General features: G+C 33.1%; 1 protein-coding gene across 1 annotated transcript in view; it reads left to right on the forward strand.

Annotated features, from left to right (window-relative positions):
• Positions 1-12,838: 12,838 nt before the first annotated feature.
• LOC143245208 (polypyrimidine tract-binding protein 1-like) overlaps positions 12,839-13,801 on the forward strand; it is a 118,415-nt gene continuing 117,452 nt past the window's right edge. The window contains exon 1 of the mRNA XM_076491274.1: positions 12,839-13,296. Within this exon, the coding sequence (XP_076347389.1) occupies positions 13,244-13,296 (53 nt within the window). The 5' untranslated portion in view covers positions 12,839-13,243. The remainder of the gene's footprint in view (positions 13,297-13,801) is intronic.

Here is a 13,801-nt window from a genome sequence, read left to right on the forward strand (position 1 = left end):
AGGGAAGGCAGCTAGCCATCACCACCCACCGCCAACTCTTGGGCTACTCTTTTACCAACGAATAGTGGGATTTACCGTCACTTAAAACGTCCCCACGGCTGAAAGGGCGAGCATGTTTGGCGGGACGAGGATGCGAACCCGCGACCCCCAGATTACGAGTCGCACGCCTTAACACGCTTGGCCATGCCGGGTCTATATACATTTCACTAATCCGGTTGTTTTCAAATCGCATTATTTCATTTTTTTCTAAATATTATACCAAGCTGTTTTGTTTTGTTTTCAAATCTCATTCTTTTAGTCGTATTTTCTGTATGTTTTAACAATATGGTTGTTTTACATTGCATTCTTTCGATGGTACTTTCTATGTATTTCACCAAGCTGGTTTTATTTTGAAAATTGTATACTTTCGAAACTAACATCACATACCTTTAATTATTCTGGAATCCTCATTTTTAACAGACTGTTTTATTGCATTTCCCTCCGACAATTCTAAACCTTCCTTTGATATACCTACTTTAGTTTAATTAAATTTCACATTCGCAGCATTTTAATTTTTTTTGCTTTCGAAAAAGCTGCAATTACCAAATTCCTTGCACTTCGATTTGTTCATGTTATGGGAGATGAAACTGTTATTAAACTTTTATTGCCTTTAGACCTTCGCATGATTGTTTCAAAAAAAGTTGTTTTTGTGGAATTTCGCACAAAGCTACTCGAGGGCTATCTGTGCTAGCCGTCCCTAATTTAGCAGTGTAAGACTAGAGGGAAGGCAGCTAGTCATCACCACCCACCGCCAACTCTTGGGCTACTCTTTTACCAACGAATAGTGGGATTGACCGTCACATTATAACGCCCCCACGGCTGGGAGGGCGAGCATGTTTGGCACAACTCGGGCGCGAACCCGCGACCCTCAGATTACGAAGCGCACGCCTTAACGCGCTAGGCCATGCCAGGCCCAATTCAAAAAAAAAAAAAAAAGCATTTCTTCTTTTGTCCTCCGATTATTTTAACGAATTAGGTCAAATCTAAAATGGCACCTCTGAGTTCCCACGATAAATCGGAGTTGGTAAACAAAATGAAAACAGTAAGTGCATCTGGGATAAACAAGAAATATTTCATCATATGTTATGACTTTTATCTGCACACAAACTGTGTTTTTCACCAGCATCATAAAAGTGAGTATTTTGCCATCACCAGTTGCACACTTTCCAACCACCAGATTTCTCAAGGACTCATCTTACCATAAGAGAAACCTCGTTTGTTCGAACTCTCATATGCTAGAGAAATAAGAAAATAAGACGGTATGCTTGTTTGTTTGTTTAGAATTAAGCACAAAGCTATACAATGGGCTGTCTGTGTTCTGCCCACCATGAATATTGAAACCCCGTTTATAGTAGTTTGAGTCCACAGACATACTGCTGTGTCACCGGGAAGCAAGACAGTCTGCAAAGGTTGTGTTCAGATATGAGAACGTATTGTAACGCATTATGATTTATTTCGGACGAGCCTGTGATTTTTTATGTTACGTATGTTAACATATTACGATTTCAAATATCCACAAATTTAATTTGAATTTAGAATGTCAATATGTATCAACTTTATAAAATTTTCCAACAAATTGATACACACAATTTTTTTTGTTAAAATAAATATATTTTAATATGCAAACAATAATACAATTTATAATAACGGTTATTACAAATAGTTATTGCGAATGATTGTTTATATACAATAGCCTTACAAACCTGCAAACTATACTGAGTCTTTTATCCGGTGTAAAACCGAATATTTTATCGATGATCTAGGTTCACGATAAACAAATTCATTCTGTGTTGATATTGTTATATTTCTTTTAAGCTAGGTAGCTGTCTATTCTTGGCTAGTCTCACACCGCTTACAAGCTGACTTTTTACCGACGAAGACATTTATGTCTTCGTAGAAATACTAATGAAATCAATACTTTATTTAAGTTTAGAACACTGCTTATTCTGACAATAAAAATTCAGTTAAACACTAGGAGTATTACTTTTATTGAATTTGAAATTCGTTTTCACGTACTTATGTTTTTTATTTAGAGGAAAATATCTATTTTATTTCAAGAAACATCTGAAGTACTCAACAGCTGTTACAGGTTGAAATTATCACGGACTGATTTGTCACTGCTAATATAGCAACTCTGTAAAGATGGAATTGAACTTGTCACCGTCAACACAGCCACACTATAAAGATGAAATTGATTCTTTTCTAGCACTTACATTTTGGTACCAGGGGATTTGACAAACATGTTACGATACAGATATTATAATGCTGCAGTACAACTCTGAACTTAAATGTTTACACATAATTAATATATATTTAATATCCAAAATTTAATCGTCTATCAGTTTTTAGCGTTCAACTTATAGAACATATATATATATATATCAATATAGAACACATATATATATCAATATAGAACACATATATATATCAATATAGAACACATATATATATCAATATAGAACATATATATATATATATCAATATAGAACACATATATATATCAATATAGAACACATATATATATCAATATAGAACACATATATATATCAATATAGAACATATATATATATCAATATAGAACACATATATATATCAATATAGAACATATATATATATATATCAATATAGAACACATATATATATCAATATAGAACACATATATATACATATCAATATAGAACATATATACATATCAATATAGAACACATATATATATCAATATAGAACATATATATATATATATCAATATAGAACACATATATATATCAATATAGAACACATATATATATCAATATAGAACATATATATATATCAATATAGAACACATATATATATCAATATAGAACATATATATATATATCAATATAGAACACATATATATATCAATATAGAACACATATATATACATATCAATATAGAACATATATATATATCAATATAGAACACATATATATATCAATATAGAACATATATATATATATCAATATAGAACATATATATATATATCAATATAGAACATATATATATATATATATCAATATAGAACACATATATATATCAATATAGAACATATATATATATATATCAATATAGAACACATATATATATCAATATAGAACATATATATATATATCAATATAGAACACATATATATATCAATATAGAAGATATATATATATCAATATAGAACACATATATATATCAATATAGAACACATATATATATCAATATAGAACATATATATATCAATATAGAACACATATATATACATATCAATATAGAACATATATATATATATCAATATAGAACATATATATATATATATATATATCAATATAGAACACAACACCTAGTTATAAATATTGACAACTTACTTACAGTCTGTAATGGAATTATAGTTGAAAGTTCACTCAATTACAGTTTTACAAATGTTACATCAAAACATATTAGGCTACTGTAGAAAAATGAAAAAGTTTCCTTCAGTGGGAAGTCAGAAAAGAAAGCTCAAGGGGAGAAATGCCCCACCACTAAGAATGTTAAAAAAAACGCTCAGTGAAAGATAAAACGATTGTTAATTTCAGAAGAATGCAACATTAGACTAACCACTGTGTCCACTGCAGAAAAACCCGGATTTTAGCGTTTTAAATCTGTAGAATTAACGCTGTCTCCTTGGGGGATAAAATGGTTATATAACTAGAATATGATCTGTAGTTTAATTCTTTTTCACTCAGTTCAACAAACAGCACTTTATCACCGGTAATAGTTTGTCATCGCTTTGGTTTAATCGTTGATTATCAGTAGTTTCATAAGAAAATCAATGTGACTTTTTATCACCGGAAATAGTTTGTCATCGCTTTAGCCTAATAGTTGATTATCAATAGTTTCATAAGAAAATCAATGTGACTTTTTATCACCGGAAATAGTTTGTCATCGCTTTAGCCTAATAGTTGATTATCAGTAGTTTCATAAGAAAATCAATGTGCCTTTCTGATATAATTACTTCTGGTCTCTCACACTAAAATACACTACTTAGAGTTACTTTCGGTAAGTAGCATTGAAGGCTTAGCTATTGCATCACTGCCAGTAATAGGTGTTGCTAGGTGCTCAAAAATTTCAGGGCTCGAGCCCATAGGTGCTGGAATTTTCGACGTTTAAGTATGATATAAATCATGGTTTTATATTTTGCTTTTTTCGAGACACCAAGAAGGGATTTGGGGCGTGGGCCCTGTATGTCAGCACCTAGCGACGGTTCTGCTTCCGGTTAATAACACCAAAATGACGTCACTTTGGAACGCCTCAAAAATAAATTGAAGAATATTAATTAAACCGTTGTAATGACTACAGCTAAAAACAGCTAACGATACGGGAAAATATCTCATTAAGTCTTTGTACTGTAAGTAATGTTATACAGTTTTACCTTAGATATTAAACTGTTTCAAATTTATGTCTACAAGTAGAAGGTATTATATCTTACGTCTTGCAGCCGTGGTATGCGAGACTAAGTCAAGCATTAACAAAACGTGGCGTTGGAAAATGACTGAAATTTATCTAAAAAAAATATAGCCTGAGAAGTAACTAAATTACACGCTTCATGGATTCAATTATTAGTTGTTTCTTTTTGGTAATTATGAAATGCATGTAATCGTTAAAGATTTCAATTCTATATTTATAAATGACAAATAAAATAATCTGTTAAAAAAACACACAACCAGTGTTGTCAGGCGTAGCCTAACGGTTATTATGTGTTGGGCAAAGTTTCGAACAAACACTTCTTTCTATACGTTCACCACTTTCAACTGTGACCTCCTACCCTGTGGCACACCAACATGTCTGCGGACTTACAACGCTAAAAACCGGGTTTCGATACCATTGTTGAGCAGAGCACAGTCAGGCCATTGTGTAGCTTTGTGCTTAACTACAAACAAACAAAACAAGAAAAAAAACTGGTGGCGCGTTATAAAAATGACAGTCAATCTCATTATAATTATTTAAAAGAGTTAAGCAAAGCCCACGTGGCGGTAGGTGCTGTTTACTGTCTGCCTTCTCTCTAATACGTAGTTAAAAATTATGAACACGATATACGGATCCTTACATAGCTGTGATATAGCCCCTCACCCCACGCTCGGCATGGCGAGGTGGTTAAGGCACTCGACTCCTAATCCGAGGGGCGCGAATTCGAACCTCCGTCCCACCAAACATGCTCGCCCTTTCAGTCGTGAGGGCATTATAATGTTATGGTCAATCACACTATTTGTTGGTAAAATTAGGATGGCTAGCGCAGATATCCCTCGTTTAGCTTTGCGCGAAATTCCAAAAAAAAAAAAAAAACACCATTAAAATTGAAAATTCCTTTTCCTTTGACATATCCAGTACAAGTGGCTTTACGATTTTCCTTAGAGCAGTAGATTTGGTTTGTTTTAAATTTTTCGCAAAGCTACTCGAGGGCTATCTGCGCTGGCCGTCCCTAGTTTAGCAATGCAAGACTAGAGGGAAGGCAGTTAGTCATCACCACCCACCGCTAGCTTTTGAGCTACTCTTTTACTCATGTTTGGTGAGACTAGGATTCGAACCCGCGATCCTCAGATTACGAGTGAAGCGCCTTATCCACCTGGCCATGGCGGGCCAAGAAACGTCAACATACAATATGAAATGTCCCCCGCTAGGATAACGATAAGTCTAAAAAATTCCAACGCTAAAATCAGGGGTTCGATTTTTCTCGGCGGACACAGCAGACAGCCTGTTGTGGCTTTGCTATAAGGAAAACCTTACAAAAACGTATATACAGTCTGACGGAAGTCTAATGAATTAGGTATCGTTAAATTGTGCATTACTTGGTGATATTACTTCATTGTTAGATATCCAATGCTCAGTGATTTTTGTCTAGCACAGTTTTATGTCTGACTAATATTAAAAGTGCAAACAGTGGAAAGAGAAACTTTAATGGATCTACATTTTAATCAACCCAGGCAGCCTACGGTTTTGTGTGTGATTGACCACTAGTTATTCACGCAAGCGTGGTGCAATCAACTTCTCTTGATAACTTCCCTGTCCCTCCTTGGCGTAGGCAGAGCTGAATAAGGATGGCCATTACGTACTATTGTTTTGGTATAAGCTTAGTTCTAAACAACCTTTCATAGAACATGTGCTTTAAGAACTGTTCATATTATGTAAAGTATCGTGCCAGATTAACATATTGTACATCGTTTCTCCTTATAAATCTAAAATGTTTTCTGTAGTTCTGTATCACAATGTTTTTGTTCACCGTTTTTTCGTACTTGCAAATAATTATTGGAGTTTATTTTTTACTTGTTTATTTTTAAGCTGGAATATATCTGAGACGAAAGAACAGAAAATATTCTGCTCACTTTCTAAATGTTTCAAACTATATTTTATCACTTACATTGTATATAATGTTAGGCTTTGTGTATTAGGTTACTGTTTCAGTGTACAGACACTTTAAATTTAATTTGTAAAACTAATGTTTTAGCGTTCATACATTGTTTAAGTTTAGTCATAAGGCTACTGTTTTTACACTCTGAATTATTTAATTTTAATACATAAGGGTACAGTTTTTGCATTCATACATTGTTTAAACTTAATGGATTAAACTACTGTTTTGGGCGTTCACACTTTCTTTTGTCTTGGTGTGGCAAACTAGTATTATTTGAGTGTTCAGAGATGTTTAGGCTTAGTGTATAAGACAGTGTGTTCAGACATTTTTCAGGTTTAGTGCGTAAAGCTATTGTTGTAGCATTCAAACACAGTTTAGACTTAATGTGTCTAATTACTGTTTCAGTATCCAGACATTGTTAAGTCTTGGTGTATCAGCATTGTTTTAGTGTTCAGATATGGTTTAGGCTCATTACATAAGGCAACTCTTCATTCAGACATTATGCGTAACATTACCGTTTCATCGTTCACACATGTCTAGTCTTGGCGTGCCTACTATTATATAACCGAACGTTAAGGCAATGCTTAGGCTTAATGCATAAAGTTAATCTTTTAGTCTTCGGTTACTGTATAGGTATAGTGTATAAAACTACTGTTATAGCGTTCAGAAATTATTTACTTTTGGTGCCTCAAGCTATTATTTTAGTGTTGGTTTAGGCTTAGTACATGTGACAACTCTCTTATCCTTCAGGCATTGTTTAGCTTCATGCATAATGTTACGGTTTGTTTGTGTTTTGTTTTTTTAATTTCGCGCAAACTACACGAGGGCTATCTGCTCTAGCCGTCCATAATTTAGCAGTGTAAGACTAGAAAGAAGGCAGCTAGTCATTACCACCCGCCGCAAACTCTTGGACTACTCTTTTACCAACGAATAATGGGATTGACCATCACATTATAACGTCCTCACGGCTGAAAGGGTGATCATGATTTGTGTAACGGGGATTCAAACCCGCGACCCTCGGATTTCGAGTCGAGTGCCTTAACCACCTGACCGTGCCGGGCCAAGATTACTGTTATATCGTTGATGTAGTGTTTAGGCTTAGTGCATAAGGCTACTCTTTTTAACGTTCAGACATATTTTAGGCTTAGTGCATAAAGCTACTGTTTTAACGTTCTGACATTGTTTACGTTTAGTGCTTTCAGCTGTTACTTAAAACTTCAGATGCTGTTTTACTTCATGAAAAAAAAATGTATTTTAGTAAATTTCGTTAAATATTAAAAAGTATGGTAAGTTACTGATCATTTTTGAATACTTTATGTATCACAAATAAAATGCCAAATCTATTTTTGAGTCGTCTTCCTCTCATAAAACAATCCATTGAAGATCCAGTATTCAATAATGATTTTTGGTAATATAATTTTCGTAATCACTTAATTACGGATCGTGGAAACCCAAAATAATTTCTAAGTTTAACTTGCACAGTACGTTTAATTAAAAGAAGCATTGGAGTTCTGGTAAACTTGGCTTATTTGAAAATATAGAACTTGTTTGTTGTTGAATTTCACACAAAGCTATTCGAAGAATATCTGCGATAGCCTTTTTCTGATTTAGAAGTGATAGGATAAATGGAAGGCAGTTAATCAACACTACTCAATTCCAACTCTTGGCATACTTATTTTTTACAAAAGAAAAGTTGAATTGATCGTCTCGTAATAACGCCTCCATGACTGAAAGAACAAGCGTGTTCATTTAGAATGTTCGAAATGCCGACGCGCAGAAAATTGTTGAAAGTTAAGTTTGTTTTTGAATTTCGCGCAAAGCTACTTGAGGGCTATCTGCGCTAACCGTCCCTAATTTAGCAGTGTAAAACTAGAGGGAAGGCAGCTAGTCATCACTACCCACCGCCAAGTCTTGGGCTACTCTTTTACCAACGAATAGTGGGATTGACGGTCACATTATAACGCCCCCACCGCTGAAAGGGCGACCATATTTGGTGCGACCGGAATTCGAACCCGCGACCCTCACATTACGAGTCGAACGCCTTAACACGCTTGGCCACGCCGGGCCCTTGAAAGTTATGATTATTTAATTTTGTTTGATTTCTAAACCTCAACAAGGAACGGATTTTATTTGTTGACTCCACGTATAATGAAATATATAATATAATAAATAATATTGAAATATTAACTGTTCCATAGTTAAATAGTTTTCTTTTTATTAGTTTAAGGATAACGAGTGTAGGTTAGCCTTAGAAATCAGTTGTTGCTTTGCGTAAATCCTACAGACAGAGACTAAATATTTGAAAATATGTATATCTGCATACAACAAAACTTCGAATATTGTTTTCTCCTTCGTCATTTCAAAAGTCTTTTATCCCCTTCTAAATATCCCCTTAAGTGGTAGTTGACTTGCCAATAGCTAGAGGGTTAATCCTTTTAGCACACATGGTGAAACACATGTTTGACACACACAAGTTATTGGAGATTATATCTACGCCAAGGAATATATTAAAACGTTTAATATCGCCGAGAAACTTGCATTCACAACATTAATATTAAATTTAAGACCCCGTGAATGGAGAGCAAGTGGATTGAGCATAAAGTGCCTAACAAGGAGTAGTTTAGGAGTTAACCCTTTAGCTCACCTGGCAGAGCGTTTTGTTTGGCATGCAATATTTTTTTTATATAAGTTTGATCACTGGACATGAAAAGATGGATTACTACAAATAAAGATGGCTTTCAATTGGTGGTAGACCCACGATTATGAAATTAGGCCTAACAATCTTTCTTGTTTGTGATAAAAAAAATATTATAGTAACCCTTTAGCTCACCTGGCACAGCGTTTTGTTTGGCATGCAACATTGTTTTTATATAAGTTTGATCACTGGACATGAAAAGTTGGATTACTACAAATAAAGATGGCTTTCAATTGGTGGTAGACCCACGATTACGAAATCAGGCCTAACAATCTTCCTTGTTTGTGATAAAAATATTATAGTTTAAGTTAATAACATGTAACTTGCTGATTATTTTTTATCTCGTTTGGTAAAGCTGTGGCTTAGCACAAAAGAATAATCGGGTGTGATTCCTTCCAGGGGGAGTACAAGGAACCTACTAACAAGTAAAGATAAGTAATTGACGAATAGAACTACGGAGGTTCTACTATCAAATATAAAATATCAAATATTTGATATCATACTCTGTTTCATTGTTATAAACACTACTAAGTGTATTGTACATTTTAAAAATTTATTGCAACTTAGTGTGAATGAGAAATTTCAAGCTCCTAGGTTCTTTCCTTTTGGAACTATGGCAGTCGTACACACGTATTCCCTTTTAATATTGTAGACTGCTTTACATGTTTCTCAAATACACAAGAATTTATTTTACTCATTTCCATGTCTTTGATCTGTACCATACCTAACAAGTCCACCTTCGGGTCAGCGGCAACTGTCCAGACTTGTAACGCTGAAATCCCTGGCTAGATTCTCCGTGATGAGATGAGTGCAGATAGCCCATATTCTAGTTTTGCGCTAAACAAGAAACAATAACAATCACACCAGCCTGCGATGTTTTTATTGTCTTGAAATATTTAAATGCTCTAAATTAAATCCTGTTCCCAGAATTCGAAAATATCCACTTTTCTCCGTCACCTAGAGGTTATTCACAAAAGGTCAAAACGCAATACATAAATGAAAGTCCAAAACATGTAGTTTTGAGACTAAGAGATATAGATTACGTACAAACAGATCAAGATAATTGATAACGTATATTCGTTTGACTTCAGTGATCTTCCCTTTTCTGCAGTTTGTGAATACTTTTTGTTAGCAAATATAACAATTAAAAATGTTCACTGTAGTATACGAAATAAAGATTTGACCCAAGTAAGTGTTCACTTCCAGGTTTGTAAAGAAATCCTTACATGATGGAGAAAATTGAATATTATTTTCAAAATCTGCGTAGCTGGATTGTGGAAAATTCGTCATTAAAACTAAAACAACTTTCATGAAGTTTAAATTCACAGGCTCGTGTTATCAATGCTGGTATAGTAGTGCCATCTGTTTTCTAAAACAGTACACAGATTAAAAACTATTTTTAGTAACTTAACATTAAAGTACTTGTTAACATTACTCGTAATAAATTATAAGGGACAATAAAATCAGTATTTTGAAAATTAAAATATATTTTCTTAACCACTAGAATTTGAGGATAGGAAGTTTTCTGAAATCAAACTTTAAAACGAAATGAATTGTTTGTTCGTTTTTTGAATTTCGCACAAAGCTACTCGAGGGCTATCTGTGCTAGCTGTCCCTAATTGAGCAGTGTAAGACTAGAGGGAAGGTAGCTAGTCATCACCGCTCACCGCCAACTTTTGGGCTATTCTTTTACCAACAAATATTGGGATTGACCGAACATTATAACGCCCCTACGGCTGAAAGGGCGAGCATGTTTGGCGCGACGGGGATGCGAACTCGCGACCCTCAGATTACGAGTCGCACGCCTCAACACGCTTGGCCATGCCAGGCCGAAACGAAATGAAATAACGTCAAATAATAGCAAAGTTATAATACTAATTGGTTGAAACATAAATCATTACAAGTATAAAAAATTAAAACGGTTCACATTAACCTTGAAATTGAATTCAGAAATTGTGAATTTAATCAATCCATTCCTAAACATAGCTAAAAATAAAAATATTTGATTGTTTTAAAATCTTAATTCTGTAATGATTTATTTAAATTATTTGTAATTAAATTGATAATTTTCTTCTGTAAAGTTCGGATTTCTAAAGAACAGATAACCAAGAGCCAATTTTCTTGAGTACATGGGAAAAGATAGGATAAAGTTAGCGTCTATACATGGAAGATGTAGCTAATATACGTATTTACTTTCATCATTACTGCAAGCATACAGTAGAAACGTAACGCTTAAACTGATGTCACCTTTAGTATTATACCTTATAGTGGATATGTAGTGTTTAAACTGGTACTTTCATCACTATTATAAGCTTATAGAAGTGTTTCAACTGATAGTCCAGGTTCGAACTTTAACGTAAAAGCTAGTATTCATACCCCTATGTACGATTTTAAAAGATGTTAGTTTGTTTGTTTGTTTGTTTTAGCAGAGATTTACACAATTGTTATCTTTGCTCTTTCCACCTCAGGAATTTAACCCTGTATTTAATCGTCTGTAAATTGGTTAGAAGTAATGGTTTTAACGAAGGGTCTTTTTTAATTAAAAAATATAAAACTAACAACTTGTTTTATGGTGAATTTCAATTTCAGACATACTTGTGACGTGAGTTTTTTTTTACGATTTTATAAAATCAATGATTGTTATACTTTAGGTATTGTGAGTACAATTAAAATCTAAGTGCTTTTGATATCTGAACAATATTAAGTAATGTTACTTGTTTAATCACAACTGTGAGTTATCAAATTTCATAAAGAAGGTAATTTTTTTGTTGTAAACATTACTTTTATGTGATCCTTGAAACATTAAGAACAGGCTGGGCATGGTCAAGATACATTTCGTAAGCTTGTATTGTGAACCTAAGGGCTTATTAGTTCAAGACCATTATTTCAAAAATGCGCGCCACACTAGAGATGTAGGTGCAATATAAAAGTGATGATGAAATCTTAATATTTGTGTCAAACGACAGTAGCTTAAGAGTTAACGAAAAGTGTTGGTCACTGGCTACCTTCCCTCTAGTCTGTAAGTTCCAACTTAGGAACGTATATAACAGTTATGTGTTTAAACAAAACTGAAGTTTCTCAGACATTTACCTACGCTTGTATTATAATGGAGAGAATCCGGGGAACAATACCCGTGTTAGAAAGTTTCGAATCATTAATGCAGTATAAAACTTTAAAATGAAATTATTTCATAGTTACATTCCATGAAGTCTTCAAATGGATTTTTCAGATATGTTAAAAAGCGTTCAATAGGTGACACTAAGGTTAAAAGTTGAACAAAAAGGTACACGTATGTATACACTAACGCTTAAATAATGACTTTTTCAATAAAATTTCATCTTTACTTACTTTTTGTTTCGTGATAAGTTACAAACATGTTTGACATTTGGAATTAGTCTTTCAGTTAGATAAAAAACAAATTGAAAAATTATACTAATTCAGAAAATATTAACAAAATGATTCATCAAATACAAAGTGATATTTTAAATTTCTTTGTCATTTTCATTTTTTCATTATCAAATAACGTATCAGGTTCATTTATATAACGAATAAGTCTGTGTTTATTAATCATTTATTGATTTTAAATGGTTTATGAATATTATAAAATGTATGCTCATTTTCATCGTCACTGAAATAAGAAAAATGTATTATCTTTGAAATTTTTATGGGTGTATTAAACGCTTAGTAGAGAGCGCTGTTTTCACTAAAACGGAACGTCTGACTGCTCTAACCCCAAGTGTATGATTATGGCAAGTGATTGCAGCGTTAAATATGCGGTGATTTTCTTTTAATAAATTAGATAAATATTTCAGCTATTAATTTAAAATGTTAATATCATTGTTTACTGCTAATATTGTGAGTTAGGTACGATATTTTCACTTTTAAACTCTTCTGAAAACTTTTTGAGGCTTTACTACCTAAAATTGTCAACTGTTGCGTGAAGCGTTAGTGATACGTGCGGTGTTGGTAACACTGAACAGCCGAAGTCAAATAATTCTATGGTTGGTTGAAGGAATTGGAGCTTATTGTTTTCTTTTGTGGCTATCGCTTCTTTTGTTTGCTATTACTAAACATATACTTGTTATTTAACAGCTAAGTTTAAATGATTGTAACTGGATATGGCAAGCTGGAAGTTTATTGGTCCTGATGCCGACTCGACCACAATAAATGGGTAAGTCTTCCCTTCCTGTACGGTAATTTTATCAGAACAAAAAGTACAGTATAAATAATTTAGTCTCTGTAAATACATTCCCAAATAATTTAAAGTTAGTGAAGAAAAGTCAAATACCTATTTGTATATTGTTAACGATTTTAGTCTTTTTTTTTAAAATATTTACTTAATATTTAACATTTATTATTAACGTCGTTAAGCTGTTAAATTTACATTTCTCTTAACTTGAAAAACTGTAGTAGTAACTGATATGTACTGTGTATATTCATAATGATAAAAATATGGATATAACAAAAAGGTTTGGTAAATCTTTCAAAAATTAAAACTATAATACCGTAGTGCTTAAGAAGATAAAAAGGTCCCTGAAACGTTAAGGTATATATATATATTGTATTACGCATGTAATAATATAGGTTTTATAGTTAATTAATACAAAGACTTGAATGTTACAAAGTTTTATGAGAGCATAGTATAGAAGCGTTGATAATTTAGACGCTTGCTGTTT

Source organism: Tachypleus tridentatus, chromosome 2 (genome assembly GCF_004210375.1).
Source record: "Tachypleus tridentatus isolate NWPU-2018 chromosome 2, ASM421037v1, whole genome shotgun sequence".
NCBI lineage: Eukaryota > Metazoa > Arthropoda > Merostomata > Xiphosura > Limulidae > Tachypleus > Tachypleus tridentatus.